We start from the raw sequence: 21739 nt of genomic DNA, 5'->3' as shown, positions 1-21739 counted from the left end.
ATTGAATATCCATGACTTTTTTCTTCAGCATGGAGTCATACAATCCACTAGAATGTCCTATTGAATGTTGAGATTTAAGACTTTCGGTTAAATCAGCGAATAAGAGATTAAAGTGAAATGAAGAAGCGTAGAAAGTCCTCCACTTTTTCTAACAATGTGTAAAAAGCTAAATGACTGTTGGAAATCCGCAGTAACGTGATCGTTCATCCGTTAAAGATAGAATAGTTTAGATATAAATTTATGACCTAAAGCAGCTTTTGGAAAACTTCAACAAAGAGATTGATTTTTTTATGTTATAACAATTAAAACGATATCAACTTACTGATAAGATTTTTGAAAGTTTTCAAGGCATTTTCGTCCCAAGGAAACTCTTCTTTTTCTTCCTCAAATATNAAAATCTTCAATTATTTAATAAATTTTATCTTTTTATACAAGAATATTTTAAAAAGAACTTATGTTACGACTTTTTTACAGATACTTTACGTCTGTATTAGTGTTGTATTAATTGTACACTATAAGGATCAATAAGTAATTTTATGTTAAATAACATTGTCGGATACAATACTGTTATTGTTTTTAAAAAAATCTTTTAAGAATTTTTATAGAATATTTCAAACTTGCTGAGGAAGGGCGTTTAGGTCTAAAACACAGAAGGTATAGGCAAAATTAAATATATTTTGTTTTGACTTTTGACTAAGATCTTTTCTATTAGCTAATCAGAAATTACACCAGCTCAATAAGTCGATTTAAAAAACAAGTTTTAAGTAGACTAGAACAGTAATTTCTAAGAGAACATAGAGGTATAAATGGTTTAAATCATTAATAATTTTTAAGTATGATTAAATTGAATATCCATGACTTTTTCTTTACCATGGACTCACACAATCAACAAGAATGTCCTATTACATGTTGATATTGAACACTTTTGGTTAAATCAGTGAATAAGAGATTGGAGTGAATTAACGGAGTATAGAAAGTCCTTTTATTTTTCTAACAAAGTGTAAAAAGCTAAATAACTGTTGGAAATCCGCAATCGTTCCTCCGTTAGGTATTAGAATAGAATATATATAAACTTATGACCTAAGGCAGCTTTTGGAAAACTTCAACCACGAGATCGATTTTATTTGTTATGTTCTAACAATTAAAACGATATCAACTTACTGATAAGATTTTTGAAAGATTTCAAGGCATTTTCGTCCCAAGGAAATTCTTCTTTTTCTTCCTCAAATATCAAATCCTTTATCTTCATTCCACTCATTTACGGCTATCTATTTAAAAATACAATATGTTAAATGTTTACTTAATAATCATACATATTTTTCTGAATAAGAATCTCTTTCAGTCATAAGTAACATATGTAGACGAAAACTTCACCCTCAGTCTGTTCAATACTCTTTGTGAAATATTAAATAATACATATTAAATATTCCTACATATAATTGTAATAAATAACTAATATTAACACACTTCTACTTACGTTTTCCTTTACAAAAGCAACTTTAAAGTAGAAATAGTAACTAGAATATCTAGTTTTATCGAGATGCTCATTATATTGGATGTTATATCCTATATATCTTTTTAAGGTCATAGTTACGTGTTAACCGGTTACTTTCATATACACTTTGCGTTATATAAACAAAATAATTTATTCGCAGTTATACAACAGATTATTTTTAAAATGCAGAATATTATATAAACTGACATTCTGAATTTATTTCGATGAAGAAAATTCTGATTACCTTTTATATAATAGAGTAATTATTTTAAACAGCTTGCTAATAGAAGAAATATTTTTTAATTCAGTTTTAACTAGGGCTGGGGAGTCGGAGTCCAAGTTGTCAAATATCTCCCCTACTCCCCACTTGATTAAAGGTCAATAGGGAAGTCACATAGAAAGGGTCTTGTGTCATATCTCCAGTGTAGTCGGACTTAATGAATATTTTACTCGTTATTAACATACAGAATCTTATAATATAATCGATATGGATTAATAACTATAATAATAATTAAAAATTTGGTATACAGTTATGATACGTTATATGAATGTACTGTACACTAAGAAGGTTTTTTTTTCGAAATTCCTCTCATGTAGGGAGAGAGAAGGAATTAAGGATTTAGCATATGTGTTTATTCCTTATGACAATATACTTTTTTAAACTTTCCAAAAATTTTTAGCAAAAAATTAGGTTAAAAAATAAAATCTGTAAATAAAGTCTGATAAGAGATGGCACTACGTGTCATTATACACACATTTAGCCTTACTGTGTGGATAAAATGATATACTGTACTGTAACTCATTTTTCATCAACTTTCGAATTAACAATTTTGTAGAGTAAAACATTCCAAGAAATTAAAAGATTATTCCTATAACTTATGCATTTTCACAGATCTCGGGTACAAAACAAAGTTGCACAATAGAGTTTTTTTTTGTTCTCAGGCTCTAATGTTTAAAACATATTTAATGGCGCCTTTGGGTAGCTACAAACAGTCTTATTTTGTTCCTTATTCAAATTCTTATGTAAATAACAGTAATAGGTTGTTATTGTTATTTGTAAATAATACGTGATGCTGCAATAGTAATTTAATTAATTTTTGTATCGCAAATTTGTCTGATTTTTTAATTTTAATTTTAATAGAGTTAACATTAATTGAACTGTCAGACAACCTAGTCAAGAATAATGGTGATTGTGTATAAGATGGCACCGGAAAGTAAACAAACCGTGCTACCCTGTTAATCACTTACCTTGGATGTGTAGGAGAAAGATGACGATGAGGACTGGATTGAATAGTACTTTCGTCTCTGTTTTTCTCCTATATATTTTCGAATTTCTGTTGATAATCGAAGATTGCTCCTTTTTAGACGCTAGAATTACTGCTATTCGACTCTTATTTGGAATTTGGTTGGTTTATACGTCTTCGGAAATAATCGAACACAATCATACGATAGCCTTATCTTCATCTTTTTCCTCTTAAAAAATATGAGAAGAAAACAATGTAATTATAATTACGTAACATTTCTCAGGAATGAAAGTATATGTAAACTTTTGATATTGATAATTAATTAAACAAATATTATCGTCAACTGAATTATCTAACATTTTAAACTAAAATTGTATGACCTTTGAACCGAAGTAATCAACAATTTCTGCCTTACGAGATAGCCCAGGACGCGTACATGCAGCAGCGGTGTCTTTCCGTGGTAAAAATAATAAATTAATATATGCCATAATATAATAATATATTTCTAATAAACAAATTATACTGTGTGACAGCCGGAGTTTTAATTACTTCTTGTGTATCCATATGATGACCATACAGTAAAGAAAATACAAAGAATTAATTGTAGAGAACTTTTTTTTCGNCCAAAAATTTTTAGCAAAAAATTAGGTTAAAAAATAAAATCTGTAAATAAAGTCTGATAAGAGATGGCACTACGTGTCATTATACACACATTTAGCCTTACTGTGTGGATAAAATGATATACTGTACTGTAACTCATTTTTCATCAACTTTCGAATTAACAATTTTGTAGAGTAAAACATTCCAAGAAATTAAAAGATTATTCCTATAACTTATGCCTTTTCACAGATCTCGGGTACAAAACAAAGTTGAACAATAGAGTTTTCCTTTGTTCTTAAGCTCTACTGTTTAAAACGTATTTAAGGGCGCCTTTGGGTGGCTACAAACAGTCTTATCTTGTTCCCTATTGAAATCCTTGTATAAATAAAGATTTGAATAGGGAATAGATTGTTATTGTTATTGATAAAACATACTTTGCCCATCACTAAGTCACAGCCCATCACTAACACTTTCCTACTACAGAATGGTGTAACCCGACGTGATGTTGCGATAGTAATTTAATTAATTTTTGTATCGCAAATTTGCCTAATTTTTTAATTTTTTTAAATTTTAATTTTAATCGAGTTAACATTAATTAAACTGTCGGACAACCTAGTCAAGAATATTAATGATCGTGTATAAGATGGCACCGGAAAGTAAACAAACCGTACTCTTTAATCACTTACCTTGGATGTGTAGGAAAAAGATGACGATGAGGACTGGATTGAATAGTTACTTTCGTCCCTGTTTATATCTTATATATTTTCGAATTTCTGTTGATAATCGAAGATTGCCCCTTTTTAGAGGCTAGAATTACGGCTATTCAACTCTTATTTGGAATTTGGTTGGTTTATACGTCTTCGGAAATAATCGAACACAATCATACGATAGCCTTATCTTCATCTTTTTCCTCTTAGAAATATGACAATAAAACAATGTAATTATGATTACGTGACATTTGTTATGAATGAAAGTATATGTAAACTTTTGATATTGATAATTAATTAAACAAATATTATCGTCAACTGTATTATCTAACATTTTAAACTAAAATTGTATGACCTTTGAACCGAAGTAATCAATAGTTTCTGCCTTACGAGATAGCCCAGGACGCCCCTTAGTGGGCGTACATGCAGCATTCCGTGCTATAAATAATAAATTACATGTCATTCCGTGGTATAAATAATAAACTAATATCAATGATAAATTTCTATTACAAATAAAAATAATAGTATACTGCTAATAAATAAACTATACTGTGTGACAGCCGGAGATCACGAAATTTTTCAGGAAAGTTTGATTGTTAAGAGGATTGATGTTATTAAATTTTGACGGTTAAAGGTCGAGGGAATAAAAAGATAAATGAGTTATCAGTAGTGGAGCCGGACTTTATGACGATTTTACTCATTATAAACCTTTACAACTTTTATATAAACCTTACCTTACCCTCAAAATTAAGCTTTTTGTCGTTTTAAATTAGTTATAAATATACAAAAGTTATTTTAATAAAATGTGATGATAGATAACGTTAACAAAATTCTAAATGTTGCAGGGAAAGTTGAGCAACTCGTTGCTGCTTCATTTACTATGTTTAAATGGTATCTGTAAGTTACACAAAATTATAACTTCTGTACAGGATAGTAGCCTAAACTTGATTTAAAGTCGGGTATAATTTTACAGCGCTTATGAAAACCGTTTAATTTACAAACCTTTACAGCCTGCCTCCGGTTTTATTAAACTACGAACATCCGAAATCCCTATAGTTTGTAGTTTCAAACCCGAGGCAGCTACAACCAACGATTCCGCGACAGCCACCCACTGAATGCTTTTAATATGCTGTTAGTGTAATCGTTACAATAAAGTTTAATTTGCATAAATTTGAGCTGTTGTTATTTTGAACAACATTTTAAATGAAAATCATTCGTTCGGATTGCAATTTTATGCTAAGAAGCGATAAAAGCAAGGGATAGGACCCCAGCCAAGTTTTACCTATCCACCCGCAGGTTTTGCCAGCACCTCACTGATAACGAAAGAGGCTTAAGTTTAAAGTTTGAGCTCTCTAGACCCAGTGCTAATATTTTGATCCCGAAGCCATGACTTTGCCTTCCTGCATCAATGTTTCGGATCATTGCCTCACTGATAAATGAAAGATGTGGAAATAATCAACAGATTAACAAAAATAAGTAACAGCAGCACCAGACCATAAGAATACCACCACCAAATTTCGATGTGCTTGTACTTCTAGATCAGTTATAGACTTCATCGATGTAGTCCAAATCCATTTTCGTTCATCTGAACCAACTCTATTAATATTGGATTCATCTGCGCATAAACTCTTCTGCATTTCAGACATCAAAAAGCTAAGGGCTCGTCCGGGAATTGAACCCGAGACCTCTCGCACCCAAAGCGAGAATCATACCGCTAGACCAACGAGCCATTCTTCATGACTTACATATCGTGCAATTTCTCCTTGTGCTTGCACTTAATTTACGACTAAATGTTCGTCGATTTCCCATCGTCTCTCCTACTTTCATTTCAATATACTTAGTTAATGGCATAGAAGAGAGAACACACATTTGCTAAGATCCGATGATGGCAATTCACGAGGTGTGCGCCAGTAGACATTCTTCTCGTCGCACACGTTTGATCACCCCCGTACATTATTTTTTTTTCTCGTTCGAAACAGATGAATAATGCACACTCCACTCCCTTTTATCGAATCCGCACTTTTCGCAGTTTCTAAATATTTCGCAGCACATTTAACTCCTTGTGCCTACTAATAAATTTACAAAATTATTTCAGATTATTAATATATAAGATATAATACTATAAATTAAACACTATAAACACAACATCCGTGCTTTTCGAAAAAAATATCTTTAAAAATGTTCATCTGTATAAGTTTTATCATTTTGTAAATATCCCTTATATCTCTCTTCACAAAGTTGCACAGAGAAAATTAAGAGTGTGTGTATATTCAATGTACCAGAGCCTCTTTAGCCACCACTCGAAAACATCGAGTGACGTTCCCACTTCCCAGGACCTACAGGTTGGATTTTGGAAAGTAGTGTTCGTGTTATGTGACGCTGTCGTTTACGGTAACGAAGCGTGATATGTAAATGATTGGATGCGACGAACAAACCACATAATGGTTCAATTGTAAATGTTATCGTGAGGAGTGTTTGTAAGGATGTGTTGTAATGAAACTGATGAAATCGTAGAATCTTCGATTGAAATTCGATGAAATTCGTGCCGATTGATGCATTAAATAATTCATCCTTACATTATATACAGTAAGCGTCAAAATCCAGCAAATGAACGCGGGAGACTATTTTTAAGAACTGGAAAATGTTGCAAAGCACAGATGAGCTGAGCATCGGGCGCGCTCAATTGCAAGGCACACTTAGTACGATAAACTACTGTTAAGCTACGTAACTATAATAGGACAAGCAAACAAGACTGCAATTATAGAAAATTCCGCCTGTCTTTTCCTTATCGCGAAAACGGAGTTAGATAGATGAAAGGCGAAACCAGATATGGAAATTTACAGGCAGCAGGATAGCTCAACTATGTTACAACTATGTACGAACTTCCGATGCAAACCAAAGTCACGTTATTTACAAAGTTGCAAGTCTGTAGTCAAACAATCGCATGAAGAATGAAATGATATTAAACCGAGTTCCGCGATTACATTCTAAAAAGAAGTTTTTAACATTAGTGGAAAAATCCTAAAAAAAAAATAGAATTACAAAAAGCAATTTGAGCAGTGCGCAGCCGCGCAGCTTAGAGGGAACATCATAGACATGTAATGCGTTGGTCTTCTAATAGAAATGAAAAACATACATATTGGTTCATTATGTTTTCATAATTAGGTTGTGAAACACATCAAATCGTTTCCAAAATAATTTTTAAATTAATGGTACGTTTTCACATATTTTTGAAAATAATGTCACAACCATAATGCTTATACTGTGCATTGCTACTATAAAAAGAGAAATTAACCAATCATGCAATACTATTATTTATATAGAGCCTAACGTGTTGAAAAGTATAATAATAAGTAATAATGGTGGAAAATATTATAGAATAAGAAAGTAAGAATATACTAGACAACAACCAACCTTTGTAAAATCTTCAATTATTTAATAGGTTTTATCTTTTTTACAGGAATATTTTAAAAATCCTTATGTTACGACTTTTTTTCCACGAATACTTTACGTCTGTATTAGTGTTGTATTAATTGTACACAATAAGGATCAATAAGTAATGTTATCTTAAATATCATTGTCGGATACAATACTGTTATTGTTTTAAAAACAATCTTTTAAGAATTTTTACAGAATATTTCAAACCTGATGAGGAAGGGCCTTCGCGTCCGAAACACAGAGTGTACAGGCAAAATATAAGATATTTTGTTTTGACTTTTGACTAAAATCTCCACTGTTTACTAATCGGAAACTACACCTATTTAATAAGTTCTATTAAAATACAAGGTATAAGTAGTCAAGCATACTAACATTAATTTCTAAGAGAACATAGAGGTATAAATGGTTTATATAATTAATTTTTTTTATGTAGGATTAAATTGAATATCCATGCCTTTTTCTTCAGCACGGACTCACACATCAACAAAAATGTCCTATCATAGGTTCAGATTAAATACAAGTCGACCCACCTATAACGCGGTAGATACGTTCCACTTTATAAGAATTTCGCGTTGTAGGAATCCTCAAATACATGAGCCATTCACAGCCCGGCACGTAAGCAGTTTACGGACTATGGCTGTTTGAAAGGTTTTCTTCCATAAAATTAATCGATTCTAGACTAATTTCACTCAACACTTTCAAAACACGTATAATATTTGGGAATAATCTGTATAAACTATGCTATAAACAAAAAATTGTAAGATTACTTACCGAGTTTGCACCGTTCGACCACGCCATTGCTTAAGCTTGTTTTCGTCGCGGAGCAGCGCACCAAACGGCGGCCAAGTTTTCTGGTAAGTTATTTTTCTGCGAAAAATTTGTTGAACTTTAGAGACATCATTGATAGAAATAATTTTTATGGCTGTTGAATAAGAAATGTTTTTTTCACAAGAAATGTATAAAATTACAGTACTGTATTAGACATAAAGTAGCTAATTTATATACTGTACAGACTATAGTAAACTCAACTTACCCACCTAAACTCTCCGTAGCCTGTAAGTAGTTCGGCTGCTCGTCCACTATTGGTCCAGATTCGACTAATCCTGTCAACGCGGGCGATGACGTTTTACCCGCATTTTACGAATCTCTTTTAGCGTCTTTATACGAATACGGTCGCAATTTTTCGCCGCGATATAGGAATCCGCATTATATGAACCCGCGTTACAGGGTTCTGTTATATAAATACTTTAGGGTATTGTACTTTTGGTTAAATCAGCGTAGAAGAAATTGCAGTGAAATGACGGAGTGTAGAAACGTCTTTCCTTTCTACGCTCCGTCATTCTACGTTCACATATTAAACACATGTTTAATTTATTGTGCTAAAATAAGCAGGCTCACCCATCATATTAAATTTAATTTAAATTATGTTTAACTTAACTAATTGTTTACTAATGTCGAAACATATACATAAAATAGTTTGTTCAAAGATAACTTATTAATTTTTAATGATACTAAAAATAAATCTGCTATTAAAATTATGAGTGTTTCAATGCAATTAATTAAACAAAAGAAATTAACTCCTTCTGAATGTAAATTAATTTCCCCCTTGGGGAAGTTTTTTTACACATGCGCATTCCTCAGGGGATCCTTTGAAATTTTTAAGTGCAAAAAGGGGATCGCTGACCAAAAACATTGAAAAACACTAGTTTAGATATATACTTATGACCTAAAGCAGATTTTGGAAAACTTCAACTACGAGATCGATTTTATTTGTTATGTTTTAACAATTAAAACGATATCAACTTACTGATAAGATTTTTGAAAGTTTTCAAGGCATTTTCGTCCCAAGGAAACTCTTCTTTTTCTTCCTCAAATATGAAATCATTTATCTTCATTCCATTCATTTTCGGCTATCAATTTAAAAATACAATATGTTAAATTTTTGCTTAATCATCATGCATATTTTTCTGAATAAGAATCTCTTTCACTCATAAGTAACATACGTAGACGAAAACTACACCCGCATTCTGTTCAATACTCTTTTTGAAATGTTAAATAATAAATGTTAAATATTCCTACATATTATTGTAATTCATAATTAATATTAACACAAGTCAAACACTTCTACTTACGTTTTCCTTTACAAAAGCAACTTTAAAGTAGAAATAGTAACTAGAATATCTAGTTATATCGAGATATTTATTTTGTTGGAGGTTATATCATATATCTTTTTAAGGTCATAGTTACGTGTTAACCGGTTATTTTCATATACTTTTTGCGTTATATGTACCAAATAATTTATTCGCATTTATACAACAGATTATTTTTAAAATGCAGAATATTATATAAACTGACATTCTGAATTTATTTCAATGAAGAAAATCCTGATAACCTTTTATTTTATAATAATTATTTTAGACAGCCTTGCTATGAATTAACAAATCCGGTTATATAATNACATTCTGAATTTATTTCAATGAAGAAAATCCTGATAACCTTTTATTTTATAATAATTATTTTAAACAGCCTTGCTATGAATTAACAAATCCGGTTATATAATCCTAGATAGGAAACACAGCTTGATAATAGGAGAAATATTTTTAAATTCAGTTTCAACTAGGGCTGGAGAGTCGGAGTCGAAGTCATCAAATATCTCCCCGACTCCCCAGCTGATTAAAAAATCAACAGGGAAGAGCCGTAGAAGAGGTCATGTGTCGTATCTCCAGTGTAGTCGGACTTAATGAATATTTTACTCGTTATCATCACTCACAATCTTATAATATAATCGATATGGGTTAATAAGAATAATAATAAATTAAAATTTGGTACACAGTTAGGATACATCATATGAATGTACACTAAGAAGGTTTTTTTTCGAAATTCCCCTCATGTGGGGAGAGGGAGTGAGTTAAGGATTTAGCATACGTGTTTATTCCTTATGACAATATACTTTTTTAAACTTTCCAAAAATTTTTAGCAAAAAATTAAGTAAAAAAATAAAATTCGTAAATAAAGTCTGATAAGAGATGGCACTACGTGTCATTATGCTCACTTTTAGCCTTACTGTGTGGATAAAATGATATACAGTAGAACCTCGATTATCCGGACTAATTGGGGATGAAGGTAGTCCGGATAAGGAAAAATCAGGATAATCGAAACAAATACTTTAATTAGTCTTTTAATGATAATACAACACGTTTTCTTTTCGATGACATATCGGTAATATTAAAAGTAAATACTGTATTTAAATCGTGATAAAATTTTCAAGAAACAAACGTTCGTATTGAATTTGGACTACTACTGACCAACGCTAACAGACTACCTATTGTTTAATTAAAAGGCCTTCTGGTGGCGCAAGAAGACGGATTTTATAAAATAAAAAGCAGTTGAAACTGCATTTTTATGAATAAAAATTTGAAAAACTAATTATATTATCGTCCTATGACGAGTAAAATTTTTTCGTCGCGTTAACGGTTTTTAAGTAATGCATAAACCTTCGAGTCGCGAGGCCCTTCGGACCGCGAGGCATAGGTGGTGGCCCACGTCGCCCGTGCCTTACGCCGCCCTTGGTCATAGAAATGATGTAATTTGAATATAAATTATTTATAAATACGTATGTCAAGTTATATTTTTATTACTACGTAAAATATATTTAAGAGTTTACGGCCACTGTGCTGGGTGAGACGTTGTTGAAACAAAAAAAGTTATGCATTCCTTCACGTACATAAACAGTTTTGTAATTCGCCAAGTGCAAATCAGCAAATTCGTAAAATTTTTGTTTATTTTGAACAATCCGGATAATCGAAAATCCGGATAATGGAGGTCCGTATAATGGATGTTCTACTGTAATTAATTTTTCGTTAACTTTCAAATTAACAATTTTGTACAGTAAAACATTCCAAGAAATTCAAAGATTATTCGTATAACTTATGCATTTTCACAGATCTCAGGTAAAAAACAAAGTTACACGATATAATTTACCTTTGTTCTCAGGCTCTACTGTTTAAAACATATTTAATGGCGCCTTTGGGTGGCTACAAACAGTCTTATTTTGTTCCTTATTCAAATCCTTATGTAAATAACAGTAATAGGTTGTTATTGTTATTTGTAAATGATACTTTGCCCATCACTAAGTCACAACCCATCACTAACGCTTTCCCAAAACCCAACACAACGTGATGTTGCGATAGTAATTTAATTAATTTTTGTATCGTAAATTTGTCTGATTTTTTAATTTTAATTTTAATCGAGTTAACATTAATTGAACTGTCGGGCTACCTAGTCGAGAATAATGATGATCGTGAATAAAATGATATCGGAAAGTAAATAAACAGTTCTACTCTTACTCACTCACCTTGGACGTGTAGGGTAAATATGACGATGAAGACTGCATTTTATAGTTATTTCGTCTCTGTTCTTCTGTGTTTTTCTCCCATATATTTCGAATATTTGTTGATAAACGAAGATTGCTTTTTTCGAAGGCTAGAATTACGGCTATTGAACTCTTATATGGAATTTGGTTGGTTTATAAGTCTTCGGAAATACTCGAACACAATCTTACGATAGTTGTATCTTCATTAAATAGCATTAAATAGAAAGTGCTCAGCAAAATATTAAACAATAACCAAACACCTTTATCGTTGTTTGGTCGTTATCTTCATCTTTCTCCTCTTAAAATGATGACAAGAAAACAGTGATTACGTGACTTTTGCCAGAAATGAAAGTATTTGTAAATTTTTGATATTGGTAATTAAACAAATATTATCGTCAACTGTATTATCTAACATATAAAAATAAAATTATATGACCTTTAAAACGATGTAATCAACAGTTTCTGCCTTACGAAATAGCTCGCGACGCACTTTAGTGGGCGTACTAGCAGCAGCTGTGTCATTCCGTGGTATAAATAATAAATTCCTTTTACAATAAAAATAATAGTATACTGGTAATAAATAAATTATACCGTGTGAAAGCCGGACATCAAGAAATTTTCCAGGGAAGTTTGATTGTTAAGAGGATTGATGTTATTACATTTCGGTGGTTAAAAATCGAGAAGATAAAAAGATAAATGAGTTATCGTTAATGGGGTTGGACTTTATGACGATTTTACTCATTATAAACATTTACAATTTTTATATAAACCTTACCCTACCCTCAAAATTAAGCCTTTTGTCATTTTAAAATAGTTATAAATATAAAAAAGTTATTTTAATAAAATATGATGACGGATAACGTTAACAAAATTCTAAATGTTGCAGGGAAAATTGAACAACTGGTTGCTGGTCTATTTTAAATTGTAGGTCAATAAAATTTATTAAAGTTATAAGAATTAAGTATAGATTCTCGGCCCCAAAACAAAGTTTTAAAAAGTAAGACTTATATTTTTAGCTATATTTCGTGCATAAAATGACTACACGTGCAATATAATATTATATAATCTAATTATACAATCAATAGAGAAATTAACAGAGAAATTTAAGAAAAATTTAAAATTTCAGCAGACAAACTAGACTTGATGCGCCAATGCCTATTTTGACATTACAGAGGGAGTCAAAAAGACGTACGAGTTAGTTCATTGTTTAGAATGGAATGCATTGTTGGATATTTTCATTGTTGGCGCCGTTTTGTTGGAGTAAAATAACAAGTAAACTTCCACTTTATTTTACTTACAAGTAAATTTCAGCAATTATGTAAATTATGATTTTTGGCTATAGAATGTTTAATTCTAGCGTCTTTAAAGCTTTAGCGCACAAACTTTATTTAACATAAAATTTAATGGGAAAAAGTCATATTTTAATTTAAATGTCATAATACATACGTCCAATAGTTTCCCCCATGCATTAAATTTTTATTAGGTTAGGGCATGAAGACATGTATGGGTAAAAGGCGAACGTCTCTGTAGAACCCGTAAAAGATTAGATTCTCTAAAGGCGTAGATTCTTCTTTTGCCAGAAGGAGTCGAAATAATAAAAGATCTTCAGACAGAAGTAACAGTTAACACACTCTAGTCGTAGCTAGAACGGACGAGAGGATTGCTAAAGTACAGCTAAAGGAAGAAACGAAAGAAAGAGAAACTTCCGCTGTCCTAACAAAAGAAGCTACACAGGAATCTCAACCACCAGAGCTCCAAAGGCAATATCGGCGAATAGCATTTTACCGGACTTGCCTAGAGCGAGCGGAAACAAGAAAATCCACTGACATAGGAGAAGGAGGGAGAGCATTTGGATAGTCCAACCCAGATACCACTAATATACTAAACGAAGGACAGAAAGAGGATTGTCAGCTCCAAATATACTCATTTTTAAGGCAAAGGAAGAAGACATGGACGACCCACTCTAGACTCCTGATAAAAAAGGAAACTTCCTATTGTTCACACCTTATGGCGGATTATCATACACTTTTTTATGTATATACAATACATAAAAAAATGTATATAATCTGGCGTATATGCTTTTGTTATGTGAAGGTATATTCTTAAAACAGAGGTTTACATAGTATAGTGTTATTATTTCATTTAAGTCACAAAAGTATGGTATTAAATTATCATATAGTATATTAAATATTGTACCTTCCCAATTTTGTTATCAGTGCTGAAATACGTTGAAAACCGGTTGATGCAATACATAATTATGTATATTCCAAGTACTGTAAAGCGTTATTGTAATGACGACTGCGAACATCTAATTATCATGTTTGTCATGAGGTAAAGCGAAATCAATCTCGTGCACGCAAAATAAACCTCGTCTTTTTGTGACGTGCCGGAAGTTGGTTAACAACTATTGAAAAAAAAAATTATGCTACAGAATAAAAATGCAGCATCCCTTTTTGTGGAAACATTTTCAAATATGCCAGAGCCCTATGAGGCCCGTGGCAAGTTAAAAATCTAAAAAAAAAAAAAAAAAAAAAAGTGAAAAATAAAGGAGGACATCATAGCTTTGATTCTAACGCTCGTTAAAACTGATGGAAAACGTAAATAAAAACATAAAAGAATAAAAGTTTTTAGTAGAGAGAAAGAAGAAAATAAAACTTATAAAGGCGATCTAGCGCAGAGATTACGTTTCATACTTTCAAGAATTCGATCATAAAGAATTACTGTATTAAAAACGAGCGGGAGTTTCAAAGTTCCATTAACTTTCCTTAACCGAACAATTACGCGATGTCGAATATGACCCGTCGTGTCCCGAAATGGTCTGTTATCTACCTGGGTACAAGCGGAAAGCGAAAGATCCGGGAAAGAATTTTTTAAAATTTCCGATTTTAAGGACAAACTCGGTCTATCTTCTGTTTCACGTTTTAAGTTATCCGATTAGACATCAGTGTTCTACACATGGACTCTTCATCCATAACATCACTATTCCTCTTTAAACTGTCGTTTTTTTTTCTACACTTCGTCGCGTACTTTCCGACACATATAGAAACATATCGACCGACGTCCCTGGGCCATCGACTTTACTACGGACCAGCTCCAACAGTCGACGACACGTTCTATAAAATGTAAGATTTAGAGTTAATAAACGGATTTATTTGTAACAGTAGCTATATGCAAGCGAATGATAAAGGTTCATACATTTAGTGCAGTATCAAAGCTATGTAATCGAATACACTTCCGCCTAGTACGACTGAATCTGACTAACAACGACACCCCGATTTAAACTTGTACAAAGGGTATCGTAAGGTTATGCAAGGAGCTTCAATTTTATAGCCTTTTTATCGTGTACTTTTTTTCCTCTCGCTCTCTCTTTCTCTCTCGAATGAAAAATTCTATCTTGTTTTTATTTATGTTATCTTTCAGTTTTTACGAGAGTTAGAATCAAACGTCAATCCCCTAATTTGACATTCTGTTTAGATTTTTAACACGTCAGCTCGAGCAATACTCGAGCTCACGTGTTAAAAATCAATTAAAAAAAGATCGATGTTATAAACGATCTCTTGTTGACAGAATAAAAATTTCATTTGACACCGAAATTTGTCGTGGCAAATTGATTTAGAAGACCAAAATTTTGACAATTAAAAATTTCTATAAAACAGATAAAACAATTAGCTTAATCTTCGATTTTTCGCGCTTTTCCCTGTAAAGGTTTTCGGCCTTGGAATCTAAAACCGATTTTGGATAGTCGAGAAATTAGTAATTTTCCAGGGATTGATCTGTTCCACATATGATGAGTGCTACTCTCAACCGGTCGATGGTCATCCGGGAGGCAAAATAAGACACCAATAATAGACAAAATACAAAATTTTTTTATGTTTTAATTTACGAAGAAATAATTGGAAAAGGAAAAACCAGTTGTTAAAGTTTTTTAAACTTTTTACTGGTCTCAATTCTACTTTTTTTTTTAGAAATTTATTAAATTCAAATTTAACAAACAGCATGAGTAACAAGAATAATCCCGTGACACATATTTTCAGGAAAAACTGCTGCATATTTATGTCCTTAGGTTATTTATCTCAGACTGAATTCTACATTGTCGCTTCAGAGCAAACTTCGTCATTAATTTTTGAGATAAAAGTATGTTAAAATAAATTTATTATTTATACTAAAAGTACATATGGATTAATTTTCGGGGTACCATTTCTGCGACCTTTAATCATCAAAATGTTATGCAGCATCTATGCCATTTCACATTTATGAAACAAATTACAAATACTAATAGTGAGAAAAGCTGTTAATAAAGCTTTAATAGGAAAGCCAAACACATACATTTTGGTTCAACAAACCAACCAATTGCTTCGCACAAAACATATTTTTTTTTTAAATAGATTCGTCTCTCCTCTTCTCGGATGTTAAAAAATTCCATTTGTTTAGGTATTAGAAACGTAAAAAAAGTCTTAGAGAATTTCATCTGACTTGCCTACTTGTATGGTTCGAATCTGTGATCAGGGAGTAAAGGACAGCATCTCTCAAATGTGTTTAATGGTTTTATTTAAATGAATCATACAGTTGCTAGAAGGGCTACATAACTCCCTTGGCCCATAAGTCATGGGCCATAACTATAGAGCTTAAATCGGGGTGTCGTTGTTAGTCAGATTCGCTAGTACTAGGCGAAAGTATATTCGATTACATAGCTCTGATACTGTACTAAATGTATGATCCTTCATCATTGGCTTGCATCTAGAGACTTCACGATACTGCCAATACCGATATCGATACTTTTCCTCGGATATAGGATCAGATATCGTTCAAAATTGCTTCCTTCTCACACTGGTCATTAGCCGGACAAGATCACGGGCTTTTTTGTATATAAGACTTTCCTGATATCAGCAATTTTTACTCGTATCAGAAAAGAAAAAGAGTGATTTCTGTAAATGTCACTTCTCTGAGAAAGTTAGTTGCCTACAGGAAAAGCAGAGAGTCTTCCTACTTTTTAAAAGTAAATATTAAAATAAACCGGATTTCTTTAATATTCCTTGTTGTTTGTGGAGTTTGAATTTCAATTAACACAAGGTGTGTTTCTATTTAAACACTTGGCGGGATTCCATCTTTATTTAGTTTACATTTTTTTTACTGCAATAAATATACAAAATTAACAACATCACAATAAAGCAAGGCAGAAAAATAAAAATGTAAAGTTTACATTTCTATTTTTTTGTCTTGTATAAGTAACATTTAATAAAATATACAACTGAAATAAATCCCGAATTTTTTTTGCATTTCTTGAGGTTTAATTGTGCTCAGAGCAGAAAAATGTGAAAATTTGGGTGGATCATGTTTGTATTTTGAAAACATTATGAACATATAAACCAGCAAAAATTATTTTAAGTAGTAAGCAATTATTTGTATTGGCACTTGTACAAGTACGTCACACCTGAATAGTGGCCAAAAGGATAAAATCACAAAAGAGTTGTAGTTGATCGCGTGTTCATTTTTCACTAGTGGCTAGTCACAGAGAATTTCCTTACGTTTTTTCTATTTGTAACATCTAAACTGACACCACTTTCAAATAAGAAGCCCATCCAGATGACATTATCATTGAAAGATCATCCACGTGTTATGTTGCTTTAGCGTAAGTAACATTTATGTAATTACGTTGTTATGTTACCTGTCACATGTTATGAAACTTGACTGTTGTCTCCAACTTTCACGACTGTCCGCTTTCGAAACCTCTCGTTTGAGATTAAAAGACATAGTTGTATAAAGGGTCTGTTTAGTAAGTATAAAACAGAGGTTTACGTAACTTATGCCGTTTTTAGAACAGAACCTTGCTATGAAATTTGTACCAAAGTTCTGTTCTAAAAAGGGCGTAAGTTACGTAAACGTCTGTTTTCTACTTATAAAATTTTAGAAGTTTACAATTTTTTTTACAAAATTCAGTGAGATACCATTAAATGGTTCAAAAGTCTATACATAAGAGACAGGCAATTATACATTCATTCCATTTTATACACAAGTTTGTAGATTTTTAAACTTAATCTACAGTTAGCTCTTAATCAATTATTATTTGAAACACAAAGCAAACTTATGGATAAATAATGTAACTTCTACAAAGACTCCTCTCGATGATGTGTTATCTGTACGACTTTCTCGTTTGTCAACTTTTTGTTAACAATAGAAAAATATGAATGTCCGAAGTTTCAATATTAGTGCATAAAATTTATATTTAGAAGAAACTTCCTAACTCTGAGGACTATTTTAATGTATTTAGGTGTAAATGTTGAGTGGGAATACATAATTTATATTACAATTGACAAATTTGTTGCATTCTAATCAATACACTTTTCTGTCTACTTTTCCCCCAGTTCGCTGCTTTTCCCTCCCTTTCTCTCAACTTTTCTGTCATTATTCTATGTTGTGCAATATAATAATATATTAAAAATTTTGATATTTTCGGATTACATTTATAAAGTCTCAGAGTCAGANTACAGTCGACCCCCCTATAAGATATAGATACGTTCCAATTTATTAGGAATCCGATTTCTTACAAGTCGTTCCAATCACAGCCCGACACGTGTCAAGTTTACGGACTACGGCTGATTGAAAGGTTTTCTTCCAGAAAATTAATCGATTCTACACTAATCCGACTCAACATTTCCAAAATACGTATATTTTTTCGTAGTTTTATAGGAATCGTAATTATAGGGACCGTAATTATAGGGGGGTCGACTGTATCTTATTTATACTTATCAAGCTAGTATTAATTTAAATATTTAACATTATAATATAATAAATATATAAAAAGTTTAGCAAAATTAATTTCTTAGAGAAAACTCGAAAGGCCAGCAACGTGTATGCTACTTTAACAAAACACAAGCAAAAAGTATTGTATTTCTGCTGTATTTAAAGTAAAATTTTTCGATCTTATACTGTTTTCTGAATAAAATAATAGTGAGTGATTAAATAATAACACTAATTAGATTTATATTCCTTTACAGGCTATATTTAAAAACTGTGTTATAAAATAATTAATTATATTGTGTAGTTGTAAAGAAATATAATATTTTAGGAAATATAAATGCAATTAAAACGTCTATCTACAGTACATGTCAAGGTTAATTAATGCAAATTACTCGTTTTGAGAATTGTTCGTTAAATAAGCAAGATTCCAATGCATTTTCAAAAGATTAATGTATTATATTTATAAAATTCAGGAAATGGTAAATATTGTTGCAAGCCATTACACGTGGCATTGAAAGCGATTATGACGTCAAAAACAAATCAAAACAGCCAAGTTTTATCGTCAATAACAATTAGAAAATCTCATACGTTTCACAGGAGAAACTTGGAAACACAAAGGTAAGTAGAGTTTTCTTTATTTATAATGTAAATACTCTTGTCCTATAATCATATAATCCTTATAAAAAAACTTTTATATGAGTTATTTTTAATTGTTATTTAGAAAAGTTATTAATACCGAAAGTAAAGTGTTCAATCAATAATCGATCGCCTTAAATGGTTTACTTAATGATCAATTTAATTAATTTTTTATGAAAATAATTAATGAAAATTAACAATTTTAATTAGTTTGTTTCCTTTTTTATTCTGTAATTAAAATTGAAGGATTAATTTTTTTAAAGAAAATCTGTAAAAAAAAAACGTTCAGACGTGTATACTACTACAGCAATATACAGGCTTAAAAGTAATGTATTTCTTTAAAGTTTGATGTAAATTTCTTTATTGTTTTATACTGCTTGTTTAATAAAATAATATTTTAAATATAAAATTTTATAATGAGCGTCTGAACAAACAGTTGCGTGTAAAGTTTCTGTTATACTCAACCTTGGAAACTCGTTTTGTATATCACTATCTTGAAAAATATCAATAGATTTCCTTATTCTATAAAAATTTTAAAGAAAAGTTTAGTATTATAAGTCAAATATTAAAAATAATTTAAGTATTAAAAGTTGTATATTTCTATTTGAAATTTTGAAAATATTTAAAATTTAATTATCACTGACATTATTATAAATAAAAAATTATTTTACAATAATATATTCAAATTACTTATATATTAATAATATATTTTTACAGATATTGTAAAATAATAAGTCAAATAATTGCTGTTGTTAGTAAAAGAATAAGATAAGAAATCTCACATCCAACGAAGTAAGCAGAAAATTAGATTAAAAAAAATTCGAAAATACCTCTAAATAAAATTTATTGGCCTGTAAAATTAGCATTAAATCGACTATAAAGATTTTCAAAAATACGAATTATACGCACCAACACAGTTTCCTGAGTTGTGTTGGTGCTTATCGATGACTGTTGGTTCAGCCAGTTCAAGTAAAATGCCTTTTGTTCCCAGTGTCTAAGAGAAGAAAAGAATGATGTTCTTGAATGCTTACAATTGTTAGACGTCACCAAGAATAATTGTGAACACGCCATTTTTAACACTGCTGTTTAATGTATATTTTTATTATTTACGTTATGTATAGTTACGTTACGTATAGTTACTTTACTTTTTGCCCTTTACCTTTTCCTTTTAATTTTTCTCTTACGGGAAACCGTCTCATTGTGCTCCACCCGTTGTGCCCCAAAGCAAATACTCTAAAAATCAAGTAGAGAAAAAATTTTATGATTACTTTTTGCGTTATTTCATTCTAAAAATAGAAACAAACAAATCTTCAATAAACTAGACTANAGAGTTTAAAAAATCAATAATTTTGTATGAAAAATAAATCATTAAAAAATTCCTTGGCCACATCCCGTTCCACCCCGCACTCGGGGCAGATTTGAGTATGAGATTAGTGCTCAAATATTTAAAAAAAAAAAATATGAGCCCATTTTTTGCACGCGACACCTGAACACCAACACTCAATCGACTGTGAGTAAGTCTCGGTGCAGTAAAGGCAAGTCGTATCATTTTCTTCTTCCGAGTAATCGTTTCTTTTTTCTTCTTTTTTACTTTACTCTTTTTCCTTTATTTTTTCCTTTTACTTTTCTCTTACATAAAACCGTCTCATTGTGCTCCACCGGTTGTGCCCCAAAGCACACATACTCTAAAAATCAAGTAGAGAAAAACGTTTATAATTACTTTTTGCGTTATTTCATTCTAAAATTACAACAAACAAATCTTTAATAAACTAGACTATATAAATTTGTTTAAATTATAAAATATACCCTATACTTTCATTGTTTTAATGTCAATACACTTGTAATTTCATCAAAAAATCACGACACAAGGTTTTATTTGCCAACGACAAAGCGAATCTCGGTAACCAAGTATTCACTCTTACATGTTGTCACAGCCTGAGTGTAGGTGAGGGAGCAAACCAATTCCCTCACTTCTTTTGAGGGAATTGGTTTGCTCCCAGTATGTAAATCGTGTTTCCCATTCCGGAAGCCCCGGGTTCCCCTAATCGAAGAATTCCGTAATGCTAAATGTCATATTGTCTACGGTTAGATGTTCTTTGTGGGATTTTTCCTTTTTAGAAATAACTATCCATTTAGTCTTCTCCTCATTGATGATCAGACCCAAGATCTTGCCAGCTGTTGTTAATCTTGACGTTAATCTGGTCACCTCTCCTTGAGATTCTCCAATTATGAAAAACTTATCCGCATACGCTAGTAGTGGCAGTTGGTCTCTTAAGGCTAAAAACGATAGATTATTCAATGAAATTTTGTTAAGTCCTTAATAAAGCCGATTATAATTATTTATGTAAAGCTAATGATTAGAATTTTGGCAAACAAGTAATTGTGACATTGAAGAGATTAAATTTCCGTAGATAATTAATAAGAAAATTATAATATTGAGTTCATTTAATTTAGAAAATGCGTTTCTAATAAGAAAACCAGTTTGATACTTGCAATAAAAATGCAAGTT

General features: G+C 31.2%; 2 protein-coding genes and 1 non-coding gene across 6 annotated transcripts in view; 1 reads left to right on the top strand and 2 right to left on the bottom strand.

The window, feature by feature from the left end:
* The window catches only part of LOC111639398 (alpha-tocopherol transfer protein-like), a 29354-nt gene extending 25039 nt beyond the window's left edge, over window positions 1-4315 (bottom strand). Inside the window, exons 1-3 of one of the 3 annotated variants that reach the window (XM_023385283.1) lie at window positions 4026-4310; window positions 1223-1268; window positions 323-383 (exon numbers count right to left, since the gene is read on the bottom strand). In XM_023385283.1, the coding sequence (XP_023241051.1) occupies window positions 323-383; window positions 1223-1258 (97 nt within the window). In that variant the 5' untranslated portion in view covers window positions 1259-1268; window positions 4026-4310. Of the gene's footprint in view, window positions 1-322; window positions 384-1161; window positions 1269-4025 lie in introns of all 3 variants that reach the window. The other 2 variants (XM_023385284.1, XM_023385282.1) reach the window with 2 other exon arrangements.
* The window catches only part of LOC111639397 (alpha-tocopherol transfer protein-like), a 247341-nt gene that overhangs the window by 56883 nt on the left and 168719 nt on the right, over window positions 1-21739 (top strand). The gene's annotated exons all lie outside the window — the stretch shown is intronic.
* On the bottom strand, window positions 5704-5775 carry Trnap-ugg. The gene has a single exon. It is a non-coding gene; the product is annotated as a tRNA-Pro (tRNA).

Source organism: Centruroides sculpturatus, unplaced genomic scaffold (genome assembly GCF_000671375.1).
Source record: "Centruroides sculpturatus isolate CEXI.00-Female unplaced genomic scaffold, Cexi_2.0 scaffold1142, whole genome shotgun sequence".
Lineage (NCBI taxonomy): Eukaryota > Metazoa > Arthropoda > Arachnida > Scorpiones > Buthidae > Centruroides > Centruroides sculpturatus.
The sequence above is the reverse complement of the archived record's forward strand: the minus strand, read 5'-3'. Positions and strand labels throughout refer to the sequence as shown.